Below are 23,460 nucleotides of genomic sequence, written 5' to 3' on the forward strand. Positions count from 1 at the left end.
GTTGGTGTCTTGCAGTCTCTTCTGGTTCTTGCATAATCTTCTATTGTGTGTTCTTGTGTGTTCTAGAAAAGTTACTGTGAATTACTCCTGCTTTCCTGGGCTCTGGGGTGGGTTCTACTACTTACTTTTGGTGTTTTCTAATACTCCCAGCGCCCCTCTACACACTACACTTGCCTAGGTGGGAAACCAACTTTCGCATTCCACTTTCTTAGTATATAGTTTGTGTTCTCCCAGGCCAATTTCTAACTATTGTGATTTTCCCTATTTGCACTGTTTTCTAACCATTTTTACAGCTATTTCTGCATACTAAGTGTATATAATTTGTGTATTACTTACCTCTTAAGGGAGTATATTTGTTATGGTATTTTAGGCATTTGTGTCGCCAAAATAAAGTACCTTTATTTTTGTAACACTGAGTATTTTCTTTCATGTGTGTGAGTACTGTGTGACTACAGGGGTATTGCATGAGCCTTGCATGTCTCCTAGTTAGGCCTTGGCTGCTCATCCACACTACCCCTAGAGAGCCTGGCTTCTAGACACTGTCTACATTTCACTACTAAGGCATAACTGGACCTGGTATAAGGTGTACGTACCTTAGGTACCCACTACAAACCAGGCCAGCCTCCTACATCTATGAAGAAGGATAAAGAAAAGTCCATCAGTCTCCCGCAGAAAAGGGGGAAGAAAAAGCAGCTGACCCAGATACCAACCCTTCCGGCCTGCCTGCTCACCTCAACGGACGCTACACAAAAAGACTCGTCCAGCAGCTCCAGCTTCAAGAAACCCAGGGAGCCTGCCTGCCTTCTAAAAAGACTAACACTCCAGTGAGTAGTGGACCTGTTCAGCACCAAAGTATCCAACAAGGACTCTGCAGCGTGGACACCCAACACCTGACGTGACCTCTGCAACCGACGACCTCGACCTGGACCTGGTGAGAAGCTCACCAAAGATGCCAGCAAGGCTCCCCAGCTGTTCTGAGCCTGAGTCCCCCTGTGTGTCACCTCTCCTGGACTCATTCAAGTCACCTGCAGCCCCTGCACACAGGCCCCCTCTCCCACCTGGTGGAGAGAGAAAATCTGACAGCTAAAGCAACCATCGCGCCTGTGACCTCTGACCCCAGCTGAGGTGGGTCATCAGTGCTAATGATGTCCCTTGGGTTCTAAGAGCTTGAGTCCACCATGGTTCCACCCATCATACTCCCCTGCAACGCCTGTAGCCTCAACACGCAGGACCCCCTGACTGCCAGACAGTGAAATCCGATGCCAAAGGACAACTTGCATCCATCGCCCCTGGGCTGTCGAGAGAAGGAGCAATTGCGCGCCTATCTTCCTGGACATCGCAAGTCTTTGACCTACCCGCTTTAGTCCCTGACTGGCTTCCTAGCCAGAGCCTGCAGCCTGTGTTTGTGAGGCCCAAACACACATAGGAAACCATTGGGCACCAGATGATTTACTGCACCCGGCCATCCCAGTGACGTCCGGTGAGACTTGTTAGTGTGGTTCTGATCAGTGCGCAGTACTTACCTTAACTCCCTGAGATTGGTTTCATAAGTCATTGTTAACCCTGTTTTTGCTGAACATTCTTTTTTCTCCATAGGATAACATTGAGAGAAATTTGAAAATTGCACGGTCTACTTTTGAAACTGCAAATTGTTTATGCTGAACAGCCTACTTACCTGATTACCGAGTTTCTGGGTTCGAAACATATATAAAAAGTATTATTTTCCTAAATTGGTGCCAGATTTATTCTTTGAGTGTGTGTCCCATTTATTGCCTCTGCGAGTACAACAAATGCTTACCACTACCTGCTGATAAGCCTACCTGCTCACCCACACTACCTCAAATACAGCATTAGTCTTATCTACTTCTTCCTCTGCAATACGAATTGGGGATCCACTGCACTCTCTACACGGTGTACTTCATTTTAGTGCACTAAATAGAGAGCCAGCTTCCTACACCTTTGCCCAGAGCAGGCTTTTGTCTAAGGACCTCAAGAGTGCTGGTTCTGACCCTGGGGAGCCAGAAATGTGTCTGTGATGGCTGAACTTGTCAGGGCCAATGAGTCAGAACATAGTAGCTGGTAGGTTTTCAGGGGGGCACCTCTAGGGTGCCCTCTGTGTGTTTTTATTAATAAATCCATCACTGGGGGGTCAGTGATGGTTAATTATTCTGAGATGTTTGAAACCAAATGCTGGACCTGGCTGTTTTTGCAGGGCATTCCCTTAAGTTTGATACCAAATGTTGGACCTGGCCATTTTTGCAGGGCACTCCCTTAAGTTTACCACTCGTTCCTCCTATTTTTGTCTGACCTGTTTATGTTGGCTTTAGGACTCTGGGCACTTTACCACTGCTAACCAATGCTTAAGTGCATATGCTCTCTGTCTAAATTGCCTTGGTTATTGGTTTATCCATGATTGGTATATTTTATTTACTGGTAAGTACACTATCTTTGCCCAGGGGCTGTAATTCAAATGCTACTAGTGGGCCTGATTGTGTGGGTGGCACTGATTCTGCCACCCACATGAGTAGCCCTGTAAACATGTCTCAGACCTGCCACTGCATTGTCTATGTGTGCAGTTTTGCACTACCAATTCGATATGGGAAATCTACTCACTTGCCCAGCCCAAACCTTCCCTTTTCCTACGTGTAAATCACCCCTAAGGTAGGCCCTAGATAGCCCCATGGGCAGGGTGCAGTGTATTGTCCTGATAGTGAAATACCGCTAATTTCGTTTTTCACTACTGCAAGGCCTATCTCTCCCATAGGTTAACTTGGAGAATGCCTTTAAATACCTTTTAAGTGCAAATTTCCATTGGGGGCAGATAGAGATATTGAGTTTGGGGGTTTCTGAAATCACAATTTAAAAACACATCTTTTGGCAAAGTTGTTTTTTAGATTGTCTGTTTGAGAATGACATTTTTAGAAAGTGGGCATTTTCTTGCTTAACCATTTGGTGCATCTGCCTGCCTGCTGAATACACGTCTTCACAGACTGACATTTGGGCTGTTTGTGAATTCACTCTAGACAGTGACAGAAAGGGAGCTGAGGTGTGTTCTGCATATCCTGATGAGTCTACCTGGGCTGGAGTCGGAGGGAGGTGTTGTTACCTGGACTTGAAAGGCCTATGCCTGTCCTCTCACAATACAGTCTCCAACCCCCTGCTATGTGTCTGGGGCAGGGCAAGGAAGAGGCAGGTCTTGTGTACTATAAAGACTTTCCTTTGAAGTTTGCCTACTTCAAATGCAGAAATGAGTATAAGTACTGGACTGCTGACCCCACAACTTTTGATTACTTCTGGATCAAGAGGAACCCTCTGACAAAGAGAAGAGCTTGATGCTTGAGGAGGACATGACACACTCCCTGTTGCTTTGCTGTGCTGACCTGCTGCATCTGCATGAAAAGGGAAAGGACTGGACTTTGCTTTCTGAAATCCTGCTTGTGAAGTTTCTCCAAGGGCTTGGACTGAGCTTTCCCCCCGTTTTGAAGTCTCAGGGACATCAAAGACTTCATCTGCCAGAGCCTAGGCTCTTCTGCTGAGAGAATCCCGACTTGCTAAGTGGTGGCAATCACTACCTGGGCCCTTAGAAGTGGAAGCTGGTAACCTACGGGAGAAATTCGATGCAGCGCCTGTCCTGTGGCTGATAATTCGACGCATCGCTTGCCTCGCAGCTGGAGAATCGACACAGCACCTGTTATCAACGAGGACCCTTCACACAGCGAGTCGTAATTTTCCGCTAATCGATCCTGGGCATCAAAATCTTCAAGATCACCGCACACACCAGAGGGTTGCTTGTCCACAAATCAGCGCAACCCTTCCCTGCGAGGAAAAAATGTATTGAAAAAATTGACGCATCGCTTTTCTGGCAGAGAAAGAAACAATTCACGATCTCACCTACGAGTAAGGAATCAACGCATTGATTGCTTTTCCGATGCATACTCATCCGTGCCGCTTTATTGTTTACGCATACAAGGTACTTTGTGCTAAAACAAGGCATCCATTGATTTCTATGGATTGAGACTCTTTTTACTTAAAAAACAATTCACATCATTGCTTGTGTATGTTGGATTTGTGTAGTTTTGGTCTTGTTTGATTTAGATAACTTGGCTATATTTCTAAACTGGTGTGGAGTCTTTTTTGTGGTGTTTTCACTGTGTTACTGTGTGTGTTTCTGCAAATACTTTACACATTGCCTCTGAGATAAGCATAACTGCTTGTGCCAAGCTACCAAGGAGGTGAGCAGGGGTTATCTGAGCTATGTATCCCTACTTAGACAGGGTATAAACTGACTGCAAAGTAGAGGCCCCATTTCTAACACCAAATATCCCAGGATTCAGAGAAGCCATCATGTAGCTAGGGAACTGGTAGTGACCAGTGTCCATCACATGCATTTAAAGTGGCTTCCCTGGTCACTTACTATGTCTCAGAAGCAACAAAGACATAGCAGGGTCATAGCTGCTCATGCAGATATGCCCTTGCATGTTATATAATGCACCCTGTCTTAGGGCTGTAAGGCCTGCTAGAGGGGTTACTTATATATATTGCATGCAGTGTTTAGGGGACTTGGCACACAGGCTGGGAGCTATATTGTGGTTTCAATTTTCGAAGCACTTTGTCACGCAGCCTGCAATGGCAGTCTGCACAAGATTGGTGCTGGGTTCCTCATAGTGGCACAAGTTGTGCTGCAGCTCTGAGGGGCCCTCTTCAGTACCCATGCCCTGGGTACCATTTACTAGGGACTTAAAGGGAGCTGAATGGCCTCGTCACTTGGGGATCATGTGACCAGGTAATAAAGAAATTGACTACTGGTGGAACCAAAACTAAGGCCCTGAAAGGGGAGTCCCTGTCACTAGAAATCAGTTCACAGATCAGGAAGGATAGGTGGGTTGGTAAGGAATCTGCAACTAGATATTGTCTCTACTGGAAAAGACATTACCGAAGGAAAGTAACTCATCTGATAAAGACTTCTGGTTGCAGATTCCTTACCTTTGAAAAGATACCCAAGCAATACAATCTCCAGGGTGGGTCTACAAACGAAGTTCATTCCAGAAAGTCCCACAGGACCAAACGGACAAAGTGCCAGTCTTTACGGACCCAACTGTTCAGGCAGTAATGTTAGGTAAACAAGTGCAGAGATGCCCATGTTGGAGCCTGACAGATGTCAAGTACTAGAACTCCTCTTACTAACGCAGTAGTCGCAGCTTTAGCTCGGTTAGAATGAGCATGCAAAACTCTCAGAAGGTTGCTTCACGTCCAGTGTGTAGCAAACGACCCATCTGGAGATGGTCCGCTTCTGCACTGCCTGACATTTCTCGCACAACCATATAACCAACAAGGAGTTGATCATCCATCCGAAACTCTTTAGTACGATCAAGGTAGAATGCCAATGCTCTTTTTGGGACCAGGCAGCGGAGTCTCTCCTTTCCCTTAGAAGGATATGGGGGATGTAAAAAGTAGGCAAGCTGAAGGATTGGCATACATGTAAGGGAGTACCCATTTTTCGCCAGAAAGGAGGCTCTTTTGGGAAGCACCACTTTGTCAGGATAGATGGAAAGGTAGAGCGGCTTAGATGACAATGCCTGCAGCTTACTCATACTCCGGCCAGATGTTATATCCACAAGAAAGGCTGTTTTCAAAGTGAGAAGCCTGAGAGGACAATTGTGGAGAGGCTCGAAAAGGAGCGCACATCAGAAATGTCAAAACCAAATTCAGATCCCATTGGGCATAATGAATGGGGTTGGAGGAAAAGAGATGTGTAAGACCTTTGAAGAATCTATGCACAATAGGGGACTTAAACAAAGAAGGCTGATCAGGCAACAACAAAGAAGGAGAAATAGCAGACAAACAACCTTTAAGAGTCCATATAGCACAGCCCTGCTAGGCCAGGGAAAGGATAAACAACAGGAACTCAGAAAGAGAGACAGAAAGGGGATCAGCAGACTTGTCTGTGCACCTTGCCACAAATTTCTTCCAATGAGAGGGAATACCATTTTAGTGGAGGGACTCCTGGCTGCCAAGATTATGTTACAGACTTTGGGAGGAATGTCAAGAGCTGTAAACTGTTGCCACTCAATCTCCACGCAAGAAGATGTACAGTTGACAGGTCTGAGTGCAGAACAGAAGATCCTCCCAAAAGGGCAGTCTGATTGGAGGACTGATGGACATGCTCAGCAGCTCTAGATACCAGGCTCTTTGTGCTCAGTCCGGAGCCACAAGGATTGCTTGGGCCTGGTCGTTGTTGATCTTCTTGAGAACTCTGAGCAGAAGAGGTATGGATGGAAAGGCGTACTGGAGGCCTGAGCTCCACTACAGATGAAAATCACCTCTGAGCGATTGCCGCCTGGGAAACGCCAACATGCAAGCACTGCTGACACAGATCTAACCAAGGCTCTCCCCACTGCAACCTTTGGTTGGAGATGCCATTCGTGATCTGGTAGGCATTTTTGGCTGAGTTTGTCTGCTCTGGCGTTCAGAGATCCTGCCATATGTTGAACCACTAGGGATTTGCCCTGCTGTTCCAGCCACACAAAGAGGGGCAAAGCCTCTTGAACAAGGGTCCATGACCCCATGCCACCCTGTTTGTTGAAGTACCACATGGAGGTGGTATTGTCCATGAACACCTGCACTAGCCTCTCCCTGATGGAGTGTGGAAAGGCTTTCAATGACAGTTGGATCGCACGGAGACCAAACAGGTTGCAATGGAGTCCGGACTCCGCCGGAGACCAGTCCTCTGATCTCCACTTCTCCCAGATGGCCGCCCCATCTCAGAAGTGACACATCTGTCATTACTGTGAGATCTGGTTGGGGAAGGGGGAGGTGTCTGCCTCTGAACCAATCTCGATTTGTCAACCACTACTGCCGAACTTTTGCTTTTCTTTCCAAGATCTGGGCTTTGTCAGAGAGATTCCCCTGTTGCTGTGCCCACTGGAACCTCCTTCCCCAGCGTAGAAAGTAATCCTGTAGGATCTGAGGATGAATTTCCCATTTGTATGTTTGTTGGTGATCTCGTCTGAGATTGTCGGCCAACTGGTTTTGAATGCCTGGGATGTATTGTGCTATTAGGCGAATGTGATTGTGAATTGCCCAATGCCAAATTTTCTGTGCTAAGAGACACAGTTGTGACGAGTGTGTCCCTCCTTGTTTGTTGAGGTAATACATTGTTGTCATATTGTCGGTTTTGACAAGAATGTGTTTGTGGGCTATCAGTGGTTGAAATGCTTTCAATGCTAGAAACACTGCCAACAGTTCTAAATGATTTATGTGCAGTTGTTTTTGTTGAATGTCCCATTGTCCCTGTATACTGTGCTGGTTGAGGTGTGCTCCCCACCCCATCATGGAAGCATCTGTTGTGATAACGTATTGAGGCACTGGGTCTTGGAATGGCCGCCCTTGGTTTAAATTTATAGGGTTCCACCATTAAAGCGAGAAGTGCGTCTGGCGGTCTATCAACACTAGATCTTGGAGTTGACCCTGTGCTTGTGTCCATTGTTTTTCTAGGCACTGCTGTAAGGTCCGCATGTGTAATCTTGCGTTTGGGACAATTGCTATGTATGAAGACATCATGCCTAGAAGTTTCATTACAAACCTTACTTGGTAGTGTTGGTTTGGCTGCATGCTTAGCGCTATATTTTGGAACGCTAGTACCCTTTGCGGACTTGGAGTACCAATCGCCTTTTGTGTGTTGAGTGTTGCTCCCAAGTATTGTTGTATCTGGGATGGCTGTAGATGTGACTTTTGGTAATTTATAGAAAACCCTAGTTTGTGTAGAGTTTCTATAACGTATTGTGTGTGAAGAAGACACTGTTGCTGAGTGCTGGTTTTTATTAACCAATCGTTGGGTATGGGAATACGTGCATGTGCTGTCTCCTTATATGAGCGGCTACTACTGCAAGGCATTTTGTGAATACCCTTGGGGCTGTTGTTATCCCGAACGGTAACACCTTGAATTGATAATGCACGCCGTGGATTACAAACCTTAAGTATTTCCTGTGCGAAGGATGTATGGGTATGTGAACATGTGCATCCTTGAGATCTAACGTTGACATGTAGTCCTGTTTTTTGAGCAAGGGAATAACGTCTTGAAGTGTTACCATGTGGAAGTGATCTGATCTGATGTAGAGATTCAGCGTTCTGAGGTCTAATATGGGCCTCAACGTTTTGTCTTTCTTTGGAATTATAGGGAGTAGACACCTGTTCCTTTTTGATGGTCGGGTACTAATTCTATTGCTTGTTTTTGTAACAATGCTTGGACTTCTAGTTGTAACAGGTCTAAGTTTTGTTTGGACATATTGTGTGCTTTTGGGGGCACATCTGGTGGGAAATTTATGAATTCTATGCAATAACCATGTTGGATAATGGCTAGGACCCATGCGTCCGTAGTTATGTTTATCCAGTTTTTGTAGTATGCAGTAAGTCTCCCCCCCACTGGTGTTAAGTGTTGGGGGTTTGTGACATTGAAGTCACTGTTTGGCTTGACCTGTTCTGGGCTTTGGAATTTTCCCCTTGCTCTTGGGAATTGTCCACCCCTGTATGAGCCTCGAAGCCCTCCTCTCTGGTACTGCCCCTGATAGGTGGGTCTGGCTTGCGTGGTGGAAGGCTCTGGTGTTTGAGTACAAAATCCCCCTCTGAATTGTGGCTTTCTAAAAGTGCCTCTGCTTTGTGGGGAGTAGAGCGCGCCCATGGCTTTGGCCGTGTCTGTGTCCTTTTTTAGTTTTTCAATTGCCGTGTCCACCTCCGGCCCAAACAATTGTTCCTGGTTAAACAGCATATTTAACACAGCTTGCTGGATTTCCGGTTTAAAACCTGACCTCCGTAACCATGCATGCTTGCGAATGGTTACCGCAGTGTTGACTGTCCGTGCCGCTGTGTCTGCCGAGTCCAATGCAGACCTTATCTGGTTGTTGGAAATTGCTTGCCCTTCTCCAACAACCTGTTGGGCACGTTTCTGGTGTTCCTTGGGCAAGTGCTGTATAATGTGTTACATCTCGTCCCAGTGTGCCCTGTCGTAGTGAGCCAGTAGAGCTTGTGAGTTGGCAATCCGCCACTGATTGGCTGCCTGTGCTGCCACTTGTTTGCCCGCAGCATCGTACTTCCGACTTTCCTTGTCAGGCGGTGGTGCGTCTCCTGATGATTGGGAGTTTGCCCTCTTTCTTGCTGCTCCCACGACCACCGAATCAGTTGCTGTGTTATAAACACAGGGCCCATTAGGGGAGGTTTGTATTTTTTCTCCACCCTAGGCGTGATAGCTCTGCCTTTCACTGGGTCCTGGAAGACCTGTTTTGCGTGCTTGAGCATGCCTGGGAGCATTGGCAGACTTTGGTAGGAGCTGTGGGTGGATGCCAAGGTGTTAAATAGGAAATCATCCTCTATTGGCTCCGCATGCATTGCTACATTGTGGAAAGTAGCTGCCCTTGATAGTACCTGTATACATACAGTGCTGTCCTCTGGACGTGACGGCCTTGTTGGGTAACAATCGGGGCTGTTATCGGAGACCGATGCATCATATAAGTCCCATGCATCCGGGTCATCCTGTGTCATCCCTGTGTGTGTCGGTGACTGCATTGGGGGTGTTGTTACCGGGGACAGCTGTGGCGAATGTAGTGGAGAAGGCTGTGGCGGAAACCTTGGTGGTGGTGTTTTATCTCTTGCCACCTTTGCCTTTGGCTGCATTTATGACTCCTGAAATGCCAGCTTTCTTTTGATTTTAATTGGAGGAAGAGTTTGTATTTTACCAGTCTCTTTCTGGATATGCAGCCTCCTTTGGGTATGGTCTGGTTCCCCCATACTTATTTCCTGCTCAAATCTATGTTTTTGCATTTGGCTGGAAAGTCCGTGCTCTTCCGTGCAAGAGCCTAATTTCGGCTCAGAGGCTGCTTTTTTCGGTACCGAAGGTTTCGAAACAGTCTTTTTCGGTTCCGAGGTAACTTTTTTCACCATGGGTGTGTCGAACTCTCAGTGCCGAGATCGTTCGGAGCCGGAATTTCGACCGGAGTCTGATGTCTTCGGCAGTTGTAAGGCCTTTTTCGGTGCCGATGGTTGATCACGTGTTTTCGATGGGTTAAGCCATGGCCTGCTGGCGGTGGCATCCCCTTGGCCTTTATGATCTTGGAGTGAGTCTTGGACTGGGCAGTTTTACTCACAGTTTTCTGTGTTGTCGTCGGTAGCTCACTTTCGGACTCGAAAAGACTTCTTCGAAGAAAAACAACTTGTAACACTCCGAGCCCAACACTAAATGGCAGGATAATGCACAGCATGTGTATCTGCAGCTACACATGCCATCGAACATATGCCAATGATGTCTCAAAAAGCTATCACTTCAGCTACAAAAGTCTTGGTCTGGTTCAAAGAACAGGCAGCACAAGCAGACTCCCAATCAATTCAATTGTATTTCATTGTTCTTCTCCAGTGCAGGAACAGCACAAGTGGCGACAGGTTTTGGCCAGAGCCTTCAACTGACATAGCTATATATATATATAGGAGTCTTGTACACAGTACAAATTACAATATCCTGAAAAGTGCAAGATCTAGGGATAAAAAGCAAAACAACTGTTGAGTTAATATTTTTATATTTTTACTCATACACTGCTTACTTTATCTGGAATCAAAGCTTCCAGGGCTGTATGATTCTCCCCGTCCAGTGGGTGTGAAGTAATAAGAGGTAGGGGGCTAGTGGTGTCTGGGGCGACTGTGAGACGAAACCTGTCCAGCAGGGAGTAAAGTCTTTGGTGCCTGTAAAAAAAATACATAAATAGCAAAGGGTAACCTGATGGAGAATTAAAATAAAAAAGATACATGATTCCGAAATGACAAACAAAAATTAAAAATCTCACTTCATTACAATTAAATCTATTCGTAATATATTAAATACAGGTTATTTTAGGAATTTTAATAAACACCAGTAAAGGATTACATAAAAAATACAATATTCACATGTTTTACCTCTAGTAAGTGCAAGACCACTGGGACTACTTTTATTTGTGCTGTCACTCAGAGAACCAGATATCCAAGTGCACCTTTTCAGGAGTTGTGAAGCAGATAAAGGAACTTGGCTGTAAAATGGCTTCTGACCAAGGAATGTTTAGAAATGGAAAGAATGGAGGTATAAATTAATTCAGAACCCTGGGGACAAAGAAAGGGTGAGTCCTCATGATCACCCCAGCTGGATCAACAGTGCCTGGTTCTGAGGTGCATATTGTCTACAGCTCACTTATGCATTAGGCTAACATTGTAGCAATCCACATGAGGAGCTTTGTTTAGCAAAATTCAAGCCAACAGGGCACTCTCATGCACTTCCTTAGGTAGTGAGCACCAGCAATAATTAGAATGCAGTAGGCCCTTCATATCCCTATGCCCTCTGTGTCACAGCACCTGCTGCACTAACAACAGCTATGCCTCTACACACTGTTCTCACTCTAGAATCATAAAGGCTAAAAGGATGGCACAAATGGGATCATGAAGATCAGCCATGGCAAACAAGCTATATTGTGATCTAACATGAATACTTAAAGATCTGTGTACCTTTTTAGCATGAGAAAGCCCACAAGAGTCCCACAAACTCAGAGACGGATTGGGTTAGGATGTGGAGAAAACAGCCCCACTTGTGGCTGCCCTGGGATGCTATTTGAAGGTCTTAAAGAAACTATGACTTCAATGGGTATATCTAACTGCACGGACAAATACCTGTGGGTCCAGAACAGCTCATTTTCCAGAGGTAGCATCCACACAGGCATCAGTAAGGTGAATTCTGTTGTTTATTCTCCTTGTTAGGAGCCTGCTCCTCTATACATTGAGTAACACAGCTGTCGCAGGACTCCTACCAGAGGGGTAAGACTGCTGAGTTTAGAGCGGCAGCATCACTGCATCTACGTGACTGAGTTGGTCCCACACTGGATGCTAGCTATAAGCACCTCACCCAAACGTACATGTTACTTACCTTCAGTAACAATATATCTGGTAGAGACATATTCTAGTTGCAGATTCCTTACCTTAGAATTTTTCCCCAGGCCTCAGACTGGATCCGGAGATTTTTTCTTCAAGCAATACCCTTGCGCGTCATTAGGTGGCGTCAGTCGACTCTGCGGGTGTTGTTGGTGTCGTGGTCGCCGTGATGACATCGGGAGTAGTACATAGATGCTGCCTCAGCGCAGTGATGTCAAGTTTCTTTTCACGACTTTCCACGCCAAAGCGCAGAGCCGCGAAGAACACTGAAATTGGTGAATCAGAGCTAAGGCCATGAACGGGGAAGCCTTGTCCCTAGAAATCAGTTCGCAAATGGGGAGGATGGGTGGGCCGGTAAGGAATCTGCAACTAGAATATGTCTCTACCAGATATATTGTTACGAAGGTAAGTAACATGTACATCGGATAGAGACTTCTAGTTGCAGATTCCTTACCTTAGAATAGACACCCAAGCAATGCCATGGTTGGAGGTGGGCTGTGAACCAAGATCATAGAAAGTCCTGCAGGACCAAACAACCAAAGTAGCCGTCCGTACGGACCTGAATGTTCAGGCAGTAATGTTTAGTAAATGTGTCCAAGGATGCCCACATAGCTGCCTGGCAGATATTCTGGACAGGAACTCCACCTGCTAACACAGTGGAAGCAGGAGTTGCTCTAGTGAAATGAGCGCGCAAGCCCTCAGGCGGTTGCTTCTTTGACAAAGCGTAGCACATCTTGATGCAAAGAGGTACCCATTGTGTGATGGTACGTTCTGCACCACCTTCCCTTTCTTTGCACCAACATATCCAACAAAGAGTTGATCATCCAACCGGAAATCTTTAGTACGATTGAGATAGAATGCCAACGCTCTTTTTGGATCCAGGCAGTGGAGTCTCTCCTCCACATGAGAAGGATGTGGAGGTGCGTAAAAAAATAGGCAAAGTGATGGACTGGCCTACATGAAAAGGTGTCTAACGACTTTTGGAAGGAAGGAAGCCTTAGTGTGTAACACCACTTTGTTAAGGTGCACAGACAAAAATGGGGGCTTACAAGATAGAGCCTGAAGCCCAGTCACTCTGCGAGCAGAAGTGATGACAGCAAGAAAAACAGTTTTGAAAGTAAGGAGCTATAAGAGAATTGTGAATTGGCTCAAAAGGAGCTCACATTAAATAAGGGCAAGACTGAGTTCCCACTGAGGCATGATAAATGGAGTGGGAGGAAACAAATGGGTGAGGCCCTTAAGGAATATACTAACTATAGGAGACTTAAAGAGTGAAGGCTGATAAGGCAACCTAAGGAAGGCTAAGATAGCCAATATATAGCCCTTAAGGGTGCTCAAAGCAGAGCTCTGCTGGGCCAAAGAAAGAATGAACAAAAGAACCTCAGAAAGGGGAGCAGAGAGGAGAATCAACAGATTTGTTGGTACACCATGCCACAAATTTATGCCAACAACAGGTGTATACCATTTTGGTGGGGGGACGCCTGGCTGCCAAGATTACATTACAGACTTCGGGTGGAAGGTCAAAACCAGCAACTGATGTTGCTCAATCTCCACGCATGAAGGTGGAGATTGCACAGGTGTGGGTGAAGAACCGTCCCGTGTTGCTGCATCAGAAGATCCTCCTGAAGGGGCAGTCGGAGTGGAGGACTGGGGGCCATGCTCAGTAGATCTGGATACCATACTCTCCGTGTCCAGTCCGAAGCCACCAAGACTACTTGGGCCCGGTCACTCTGGATCTTCTTGAGAACTCTGGACAGATGTGGTATAGGCGGAAAGGCGTATAGGAGGCCAGAGTGCCACTCAAGACGAACAGCATCTCCAAGTGAGTGGCACCACCTTGGAAACTCCAATGCGCAATACTGCTGACATTTTGTATTCTCTGCGGAGGCAAACAGATCTAACCAAGGCTCTCCCCACTGCTGAAAGAGACCTTGCGCCACCTCCGGACAGAGATGCCATTTGTGATTGGCTATGCATTGACGGCTGAGTTTGTCTGCTCTGGCGTTCAGAGAGCCCGCCAGATGTTGGATCACCAGGGTGATGTCCTGATGTGCCAGCCATGTCCTGAAGTACAGCGCCTCCTGACAAAGGGTCCAGGACCCTACTCCACCCTGTTTGTTGCAGTACCACAACTCCACCCTTTTAGAGAGGGAACACATGCTTTCAACATAAGCCTGATCCCCCGGAGCTCCAGAAGATTAATAAGGAGCCCAGAGATTTCCGCTTCTCCCATGTGGCCGCCCCATTCCAGAAGTGACGTGTACATCACTATGAAGAGATATGGTTTGGGAAGGATCTGCCATGGACCTAATGCCGATTTGAAAGCCACCACTGCAGGTCTTTCGAAGTCCCCTCGGAGATCTGGACCATGTTGGAGAGATTTCCCTGATGCTGCGCCCACTGGAACTTTAAGTCCCACTGCAGAGCATACATATGCTGTAAGGAAATGCCTCTTTGGCATGGTTACCCCCTGACCTTTTGCCTTTGCTGATGCCAAGTTATGATTTGAAAGTGTGCTGAGGCCTGCAAAACCAGGCCCCAGCACCAGTGTTCTTTCCCTAACCTGTACTTTTGTTTCCACAATTGGCACACCCTGGCATCCAGGTAAGTCCCTTGTAACTGGTATCCCTGGTACCAAGGGCCCTGATGCCAGGGAAGGTCTCTAAGGGCTGCAGCATATCTTATGCCACCCTGGGGACCCCTCACTCAGCACAGACACACTGCTTGCCAGATTGTGTGTGCTGGTGGGGATAAAATGACTAAGTCGACATGGCACTCCCCTCAGGGTGCCATGCCAACCTCACACTGCCTATAGGTATAGATAAGTCACCCCTCTAGCAGGCCTTACAGCCATAAGGCAGGGTGCACTATACCATATTTGAGGGCATAAGTGCATGAGCACTATGCCACTACAGTGTCTAAGCAAAAACCTTAGACATTGTAAGTGCAGGGTAGCCATAAGAGTATATGGTCTGGGAGTCTGTCATGCACGAACTCCACAGCACCATAATGGCTGCACTTAAAACGGTGAAGTTTGGTATCAAACTTCTCAGCACAATAAATGCACACTGATGCCAGTGTACATTTTATTGTAAAATACACCCCAGAGGGCATCTTAGAGATGCCCCCTGAAACCTTAACCGACTACCAGTGTAGGCTGACTAGTTTTAGCAGCCTGCCACACACCAGACATGTTGCTGGCCACATGGGGAGAGTGCCTTTGTCACTCTGTGGCTAGTAACAAAGCCTGTACTGGGTGGAGGTGCTTCTCACCTCCCCCTGCAGAAACTGTAACACCTGGCGGTGAGCCTCAAAGGCTCACCCCCTTTGTTACAGCACCCCAGGGCACTCCAGCTAGTGGAGTTGCCCGCCCCCTCCGACAACTGCCCCACTTTTGGCGGCAAGGCCGGAGGAGATAATGAGAAAAACAAGGAGGAGTCACTGGCCAGTCAGGACAGCCCCTAAGGTGTCCTGAGCTGAGGTGACTATGACTTTTAGAAATCCTCCATCTTGCAGATGGAGGATTCCCCCAATAGGATTAGGGATGTGCCCCCCTCCCCTCAGGGAGGAGGCACAAAGAGGGTGTAGCCACCCTCAGGGCTAGTAGCCATTGGCTACTAATTCCCCAGACCTAAACACACCCCTAAATCGAGTATTTAGGGGCTCCCAGAACCCAGCAAGATAGATTCCTGCAACCTAAGACGAAGAAGGACTGCTGAGCTGAAAAAACTGCAGAGAAGACGGAGACACCAACTGCTTTGGTCCCAGCTCTCCCGGCCTGTCTCCCCACTTCAAAAGAACTACTCCAGCGACGTGTTCCACAGGCTCCAGTGACATCTGAAGCCTCAGAGGACTACCCTGCATCTAAAAGGACCAAGAACTCCTGAGGACAGCGGCTCTGCTCCAAGAAAGAAGCATCTTTGCAACAAAGAAGCAACTTTGAAAGAACACACGTTTCCGCCGGAAGTGTGAGACTTTGCACTCTGCACCCGACGCCCGCGGCTCGACTTGTGGAGAACAAACACTACAGGGAGGACTCCCCGGCGACTGCGAGCCCGTGAGTAGCCAGAGTTGACCCCCCTGAGCCCCCAAAGCGACGCCTGCAGAGGGAATCCAGAGGCTCCACCTGACCGTGACTGCCTGCTTCAAAGACCCGACGCCTGGTAAGGACACTGCACACGCAGCCCCCTGGACCTGAAGGATCCGACCTCCAGTGCAGGAGCGACCCCCAGGTGGCCCTCTCCCTTTCCCAGGTGGTGGCTACCCCGAGGAGCCCCCCTTGCCTGCCTGCATCTCTGAAGAGACCCCTTGGTCTCCCATTGGATTACATTGCGAACCCGACGCTTGTTTGCACACTGCACCCGGCCGCCCCCGTGCCGCTGAGGGTGTACTTTTTGTGCTGACTTGTGCCCCCCCTCATGCCCTACAAAACCCCCCTGGTCTGCCCTCCGAAGACGCGGGTACTTACCTGCTGGCAGACTGGAACCGGGGCACCACCTTCTCCATTGAAGCCTATGCGTTTTGGGCACCACTTTGACCTCTGCACCTGACCGGCCCTGAGCTGCTGGTGTGGTAACTTTGGGGTTGCCCTGAACCCCCAACGGTGGGCTACCTTGTGGAGAATGGTTCAAATGAACTCCAGAGCATGAATCCCTCTCCTCATTCACCAGTGAGGTCACAAAACCATGTGGTAAATCATTGGCACTCTGATGCCACTTACTGATTTTCTGTGCCTGTTGATGAGGTTTCCAAATTGCTTTCCTTTGCAAGGTTTCTAATTTGAAAGGGTTGTTTGGCAGTACATAGGGTTCGTTCCACCTTTAGTTGACTCTTCCTCTTCTGAGACTTCACTCTTTTTCATGTAGCCTGAAATCATGTCCTGAAATGGTTCAGATCCATCCCAAATTGGGCCTTTATCTTCGTAGCCCCTGTTGAAAGAAAGAACATTTCAACTGATAGAGACATCTAGCCACAGATTTCTAACCTTGAACTTTCCAGGTGTCCACCAGATAATTTGTTACAGGGGGGTAACTAACTTGTTACCCAATCAAGGCTTTCTCCACTCCAGGTCTGGCTCCAACTCCCAAGCTAACTTCCCAGTTGGCCTTCCCACAGTTCCATTACATTGATATGGTTGAAGGGTGTTGCTGCAGGATAGTGTTGTTTCCGGCTGTACAGTTGGGAGGTCCACCCTCAACTCTGATTTGGATCCCTTTTTTTAACTCTACTTCAGAAATGTTGGGCAGTGGCCTAGCGTTGCTGCACAGCTGTGTTCATGCAGGTGGGCTGTGAATGTGCACCAACTCATAGAGATTTATACCAGCAACAAGAAGGAACCTGTTTTGTATTGTGTATTCTCAAAGCCAGGGCCAAGCCTGGGACCTGGTGAAGCCATGCTGCTGCAATATGTCCTCAAAGAAGAGGAGGCTGTATTGTGGGTTCCTTTTAGCACCTAGTTTGGACACCATATTTTAGCTCTTAGGTACATAGCCTGTGCCTTTAAGACATGTACACATTTTCTTCATTTTTATTAATTTTTTTGATATTTTAGCACAGCTTCCTTTTAGTCTGTTGTTTTTATATTTTATCAGTTGCCTTTCTTAGAAAACATACTTGTTTGCGTTTTACATTTATCTGTCCCTTGCACACATTTCACTCTGTGGCCTGCCCAAGGCTGTCATATTTATATACAATAGTGTACCTAGTATTGCCGCTTTAGGAGTTACGAAGTCAGCCTTCCAACCATTGACATACTATCACGTCAGACCTCTTCTCAGAACACAACACATTTTATTATATAAACACCACATAGGCTTAAGAAGGGTAAAGGGCACTCCATCCAGCTCCATCTTATACTGTGACCACTTCACCAATCTGGCCTTGTCTTTCCAGCCAGCCTGGAGGACTGCCTGCAGAACAACAGGCAGACCCTTGCCTTATTCCACGTTTAGGGTTGGGGCCCTTTCTACAGACCAGGACGGGCAGAGGGGCTAACACTGCTACGCTCTCATGTTAGACATTAGGGTATAAGTAGGAATTATTAATATGTCAGGATGTTTTGATTGTTTATATGTTTCACACTAATGTTCACAACCATCATTCTATTATGTTTCATCCTCCTGACATTTGTTGTTCATGCTTTTTATCATAGAGTGCAGTCGCTTCAATAAATACATTGAAACTTATCTTGCATCTCACTGTCTGCCTTCGCATGTATGAGACTTTGTGTAGCTGAGAGAAAGGGGTATGATTTGTTGACCACGACTTCCCTGAGGAGTCAAGAGTGTCATATTTCTAGGCCTCCACAAATCACCTTTATTTTCCAGATCTGCTGGAGAGTTCTACTTGCAGATTCCTTACCTTAGAATTTTCCCCGATGCGCCAGACTGGATCAGAAGATTCTTTTCTTCTAGCAATACCCTTGCCTGTCGTTAGGCGGCGTTGGTCGACTCTGCGGGCATAGTTGGTGTTGTAGTCACCATGATGATGTCGGAAGTAGTACATATTCGCTGCATCAGCGCAGTGATGTCAGTTCTTTTCTTTCCACGCCATGCGATGATCCGGAGAGAGCTACCATAGGTCAATTTTGGACCAACTTTGACTTTTGTCGAGTTTTTTGGTGACGTTTTTGGTCTGGCTCAGGTCCTGTCTGCCTTGGACCCAGGAGACTGGATGGTAGCATTGGACTTGCAGGATGCTTATTTCCATATTCCCATCCTGCCTGCCCAACCTTACCTATGATTCGTGGTAGGTCACAAGCACTTTCAATTTACTATGCTCCCCTTCGGCCTTACCAGCGCCACTCTGGTGTTCACAAAAAAAAAGGGATGGCGGTGGTTGCAGCTCATCTGCACATGTTGGGGATTTCAGTCTTCCCCCTACCTCGACTACTGGCTGTTGAAGGCAGACTCACTTCAGAAAGTCATCTCCCACCTTCAGACTACGGCAATCCTCCTGCACACACTGGGGTTCACTGTAAATGTGCCACATTCAGGCCACGATTCTGATATTTCAGCCTCTATCTTGGGTTTCGGGGAGACTGACTCTGAGGCTGCTGGGCCTCAAGGCCTCCTGCATTCTTCTAGTGACACATGCTAGATGGCATATGTAGGAAGTTGGCTCTGTATATACTATTTCAAAGTAAGAAATAGCATGCACAGAGTCCAAGGGTTCCCCTTAGAGGTAAGATAGTGGCAAAAAGAGATAATTCTAATGCTCTATTTTGTGGTAGTGTGGTCAAGCAGTAGGCTTATCAGAGGGTAGTGTTAAGCATTTGTTGTACACACACAGGCAATAAATGAGGAACACACACTCAAAGACAATTCCAGGCCAATAGGTTTTTATATAGAAAAATATATTTTCTTAATTTATTTTTAGATCCACAAGTTCAAGATTTGAAGTAAATACATAAAATACAAGGTAGACCACACAGGTAAGTTAGGAACTTTGAATTACAGCAATAACATATACAGTTTTTGTTAAAATGGCAACAAGCTATTTTAAAAGTAGACAGTGCAAAAATCAACAGTTCCTGGGGGAGGTAAGTAATAGTTAGTTTGTGAGGTAAGTAAGACACGTACAAGTCTCAGTTCCTGGGCATAGGCAGCCCACCATTGGGGGTTCAAGGCAACCCCAAAGTTACCACACCAGCAGCTCAGGGCCGGTCAGGTGCAGAGGTCAAAGAGGTGCCCAAAACACATAGGCGCCTATGGAGAACAGTGGTGCTCCGGTTCCAGTCTGGCAGCAGGTAAGTACCCTCCTCGGAGGACAGACCAGAGGGGTTTTGTAGAGCACTGGGGGGGACACAAGTAGGCACACAAAACACACCCTCAGCGGCACAGGGGCTGCCGGATGCAGTGTGCAAAGCAGGCATCGGGTTTTGTATTGGATTCAATGGAGGGACTGGGGGGGTCACTCTAGCGGTGTAGGCAGGGCACAGGGGGTGGCTTCTCGGGCCAGCCACCGACTGGGCAGAGGGACGCCTGGGGGTCACGCCTGCACTGAGGTTCGGTTCCTTCTGGTCCTGGGGGCTGTGGGTGCAGTGCTTGGTCCAGGCGTCGGGTTCCTTGTTACAGGCAGTCGCGGTCAGGGGGAGCCTCTGGATTTTCTCTGCATGCGTCGCTGTTGGGAGCCTGGGGGGGGGGGTGAGGGGGGGGGGGCGCGTCTCGGGCTACTCACGAGGTCGCAGTCGACTGGGAGTCCTCCCTGTGGTGTCTGTTCCTGCAGGGGGAGGTGAGAAGCACCTCCTCCCAGTACAGGCTTCGTTCCAGGTCTCAGAGTGACAAAGGCACTCTCACCATGTGGCAAGAAACTTGTCTGGTTGAGGCAGGCTGGCAGAAACTGGTCAGCCCCACACTAGAAGTCGGATTGGTATTCAGGGGGCATCTCTAAGATGCCCTCTGGGTGCATTTTACAATAAATTCCACACTGGCATCAGTGTGCATTTATTGTGCTGAGAAGTTTGATACCAAACTCCCCAGATTTCAGTGTAGCCATTATGGAACTGTGGAGTTCGTGTTTGATAAACTCCCAGATCATTTACTCTTATGGCTACCCTGCACTTACAATGTCTAAGGTTTTGCTTAGACACTGTAGGGGCATAGTGCTCATGCACATATGCCCTCACCTGTGGTGTAATGCACCCTGCCTTAGGGCTGTGAGGCCTGCTAGAGGGGTGACTTACTTATGCCACAGGCAGTGTGAGGTTGGCATGGCACTCTGCGGGGAGTGCCATGTCGACTTAGTCATTTTCTCCCCACCAGCACACACAAGCTGTAAGGCAGTGGGCATGTGGTGAGTGGGGGGGTCCCCAGGGTGGCATAAGACAGGCTGCAGCCCTTGGAGACCTTCCCTGGCATCAGGGCCCTTGGTACCAGGGGTGGCATTTACAAGGGACTTATCTGAGTGCCAGGGCTGTGCCAATTGTGGAAACAAAGGTACAGTTTAGGGAAAGAACACTGGTGCTGGGGCCTGGTTAGCAGGGTCCCAGCACACTTTCAATCATAACTTGGCATCACCAAAAGGCAAAAAGGCATGGGGTATCCATGCCAAGGTGGCATTTCCTTACACACTTTGAAAGACAAATAGATATACACACACTTGTTCACTATGGTGTTATGCACCCACAATGTAGTATCATTGTTTGCTGGGGGCACATTGTGCACACTTTTGATATAAAGGAAATGATGATGTACTGTGGGAAACTTGACACTTGTTGCAGGTACCCCCATACTTATTGCCTGATATTGATGCTGACTTGACAGTGTGTGCTGGGATCCTGCTAACCAGGCCCCAGCACCTGTGTTCTTTCCCTAAAAATGGACCATTGTTTCCACAACTGGCACACCTCTGGCACACAGATAAGTCCCTTGTAAAAGGTACCAGTGGTACTAAGGGCCCTGTGACCATTGATGATCCCTAAGGGCTGCAGCATGTGTTGTGCCACCCTAAAGGACCCCTCACCTAATACATGCACACTGCCATTGCAGATTGTGTGTTGGTGGGGAGTAAAAGGCAAAGTGAACATGGCATCCCCCTCAGGGTGCCATTCCCGCAAAACACTGCCTGTGGCATATGTAAGTCACCCCTCTAGAAGGCCTTACAGCCTTGAGGCACGGTGCACCATACCACAGGTGACGGCAAAGGTGCATGAGCACTATGCCCCTACAGCGTCTAAGTCCATTCTTAGACATTGTAAGTGCAGTGTGGCCATATTAAGTATATGGTCTGGGAGTTTGTCAAAACGAACTCCACAGCACCATAATGGTTACACTGAATACTGGGACGTTTGGTATCAAACTTCTCAGCACAATAAACCCCCACTGATGCCATTGTAGGATTTATTAAAAAATGCACAGAGTGCATTTTAGAGATGCCCACTGTATTTTACCCAATCCTGTAGTATAGGACTGACTGGTCTGTGCCAGCCTTCCACTGGCAGACGAGTTTCTGACCACCTGGGGTGAGGGTCTTTGTGCCCTCTTAAGCCAGAAACAAAGACTGCTCTAGGTGGAAGTGCCTCACACCTCCCCCCTGCAGGAACTGTGTGTAGGAAGCTGGCTCTGTATATACTATATCAAAATGCGATATAGTGTGCACAGATCCCAGGAGTTCCCCAAGAGGCTTGACAGAGGCAATAATAGATAACACTAATGCTCTATTTGTGGTAGTGTGGTTGAGCAGTTAGGCTTATCAGAGGGTAGTGTTAAGCATTTGTTGTACACACACCAGCAATAAATGAGAACACACACTCAATGACTTGACTCCAGGCCAATAGGTCTTTATATAGAAAAATAGTATTTTCTTAATTTATTTTTAGAACCACAAGATTCAAATTGCAGGTAAGTATATTAAATGTAAAATAATTTACATAGGTATAGTTACGACTTTGAACCAAACCAGTAATGTACACAGTTTTTCATAAAATGGCAATAAACTCCTTTAAAAGTGGGCACTGCAAAATTCAACAGTTCCTGGGGGAAGTAAGTACAGTTAGGTTAATGTGATAGGTAAAGCACTTACAAGTTCAGTCTCTGGGGTATAGGTAGCCCACCGATGGGGGTTCAAGTCAACCCCAAAAACCGAGCACCTGCTACACAGGGCCTGTCAGGTGCAGAGGTCAATAAGAAGCCCAAATAACATTGGCGTATGTGGAGATAGGGGGTGCTCCGGTCTGTTGGCAGGTAAGTACCCGCATCCTCGGGGAGCAGACCAGGGGGGCACTGGGGGGTTCCAAGTAGGCACACAAAACACACCCTCAGCGGCACAGGGGCAGTCGGGTGCAGTGGGCAAACAGGGCGTGGGATTGTAATAGGATTCAATTAAGTGGCCAGGGGGTCACTGAGACGTTGCAGGCAGGCACAGGGGGGCTTCTCGGGCCAGCCACCGACTGAGCAAGGGTGAGGGCCGCCTTCTGGTCACTGCTGCACTGGTGGTCGGTTTTTCAAGGGCCTGCGGGCTGCGGGTGCAGTGCTTCTCCAGGCGTTGGATATCTTTGTTGCGGTCAAGGGGTTCCTCAGGATTCCACTCATGGGGGTGCAGAGAGGTCGGCCCAGGGTGAACAAGTCATCGAAGTCGCCTGGGGATCCTCTCTGGGTTGTTAGTTACTCTGGACACGGGCCAGGGGTGTTGAGTGCAGAGTGGTGGGGTCTCACACTTCTGGAATGAGGTGGGAGTCCCTTTAAAGAAGGTTTCTTATTTCTTTGTTGGACAGGTCCGCTGTCCACTGGAGTTTTTGATCCTTTGTAGTTGCAGGGCAGTACTCTGAGTCGGAAGAGGTCGCTGGGCCCGCAGGATGCATCGCTGGTGCAGGTTTCGGTAGGGCTGGTGCCAAAGCAGTTGTTGTCTTCCTTTTTCCCTGCAGGGTTTGTCAGCTAGGCAGTCCTTCTTCTTTGTAGGTCGTGAGGAATCTAAAATCCTGGATTCAGGGTCAGCCCTAAATACTAAAGTTAGGGGTGTGTTAGGGTCACAGGGCAGTAGCCAATGGCTACTGTCCTTGAGGGTGGCTACGATCTCCTTTGTGCTCCC

At 47.7% G+C, this 23,460-nt stretch overlaps 1 protein-coding gene across 2 annotated transcripts in view; it reads right to left on the reverse strand.

Moving 5' to 3' along the window:
* The window catches only part of HTT (huntingtin), a 1,416,422-nt gene that overhangs the window by 472,513 nt on the left and 920,449 nt on the right, over positions 1-23,460 (reverse strand). For both annotated transcript variants that reach the window (XM_069203496.1, XM_069203501.1), the window contains one exon: positions 10,587-10,725. In XM_069203496.1, the coding sequence (XP_069059597.1) occupies positions 10,587-10,725 (139 nt within the window). The remainder of the gene's footprint in view (positions 1-10,586; positions 10,726-23,460) is intronic.

Source organism: Pleurodeles waltl, chromosome 1_2, assembly GCF_031143425.1.
Source record: "Pleurodeles waltl isolate 20211129_DDA chromosome 1_2, aPleWal1.hap1.20221129, whole genome shotgun sequence".
Lineage (NCBI taxonomy): Eukaryota > Metazoa > Chordata > Amphibia > Caudata > Salamandridae > Pleurodeles > Pleurodeles waltl.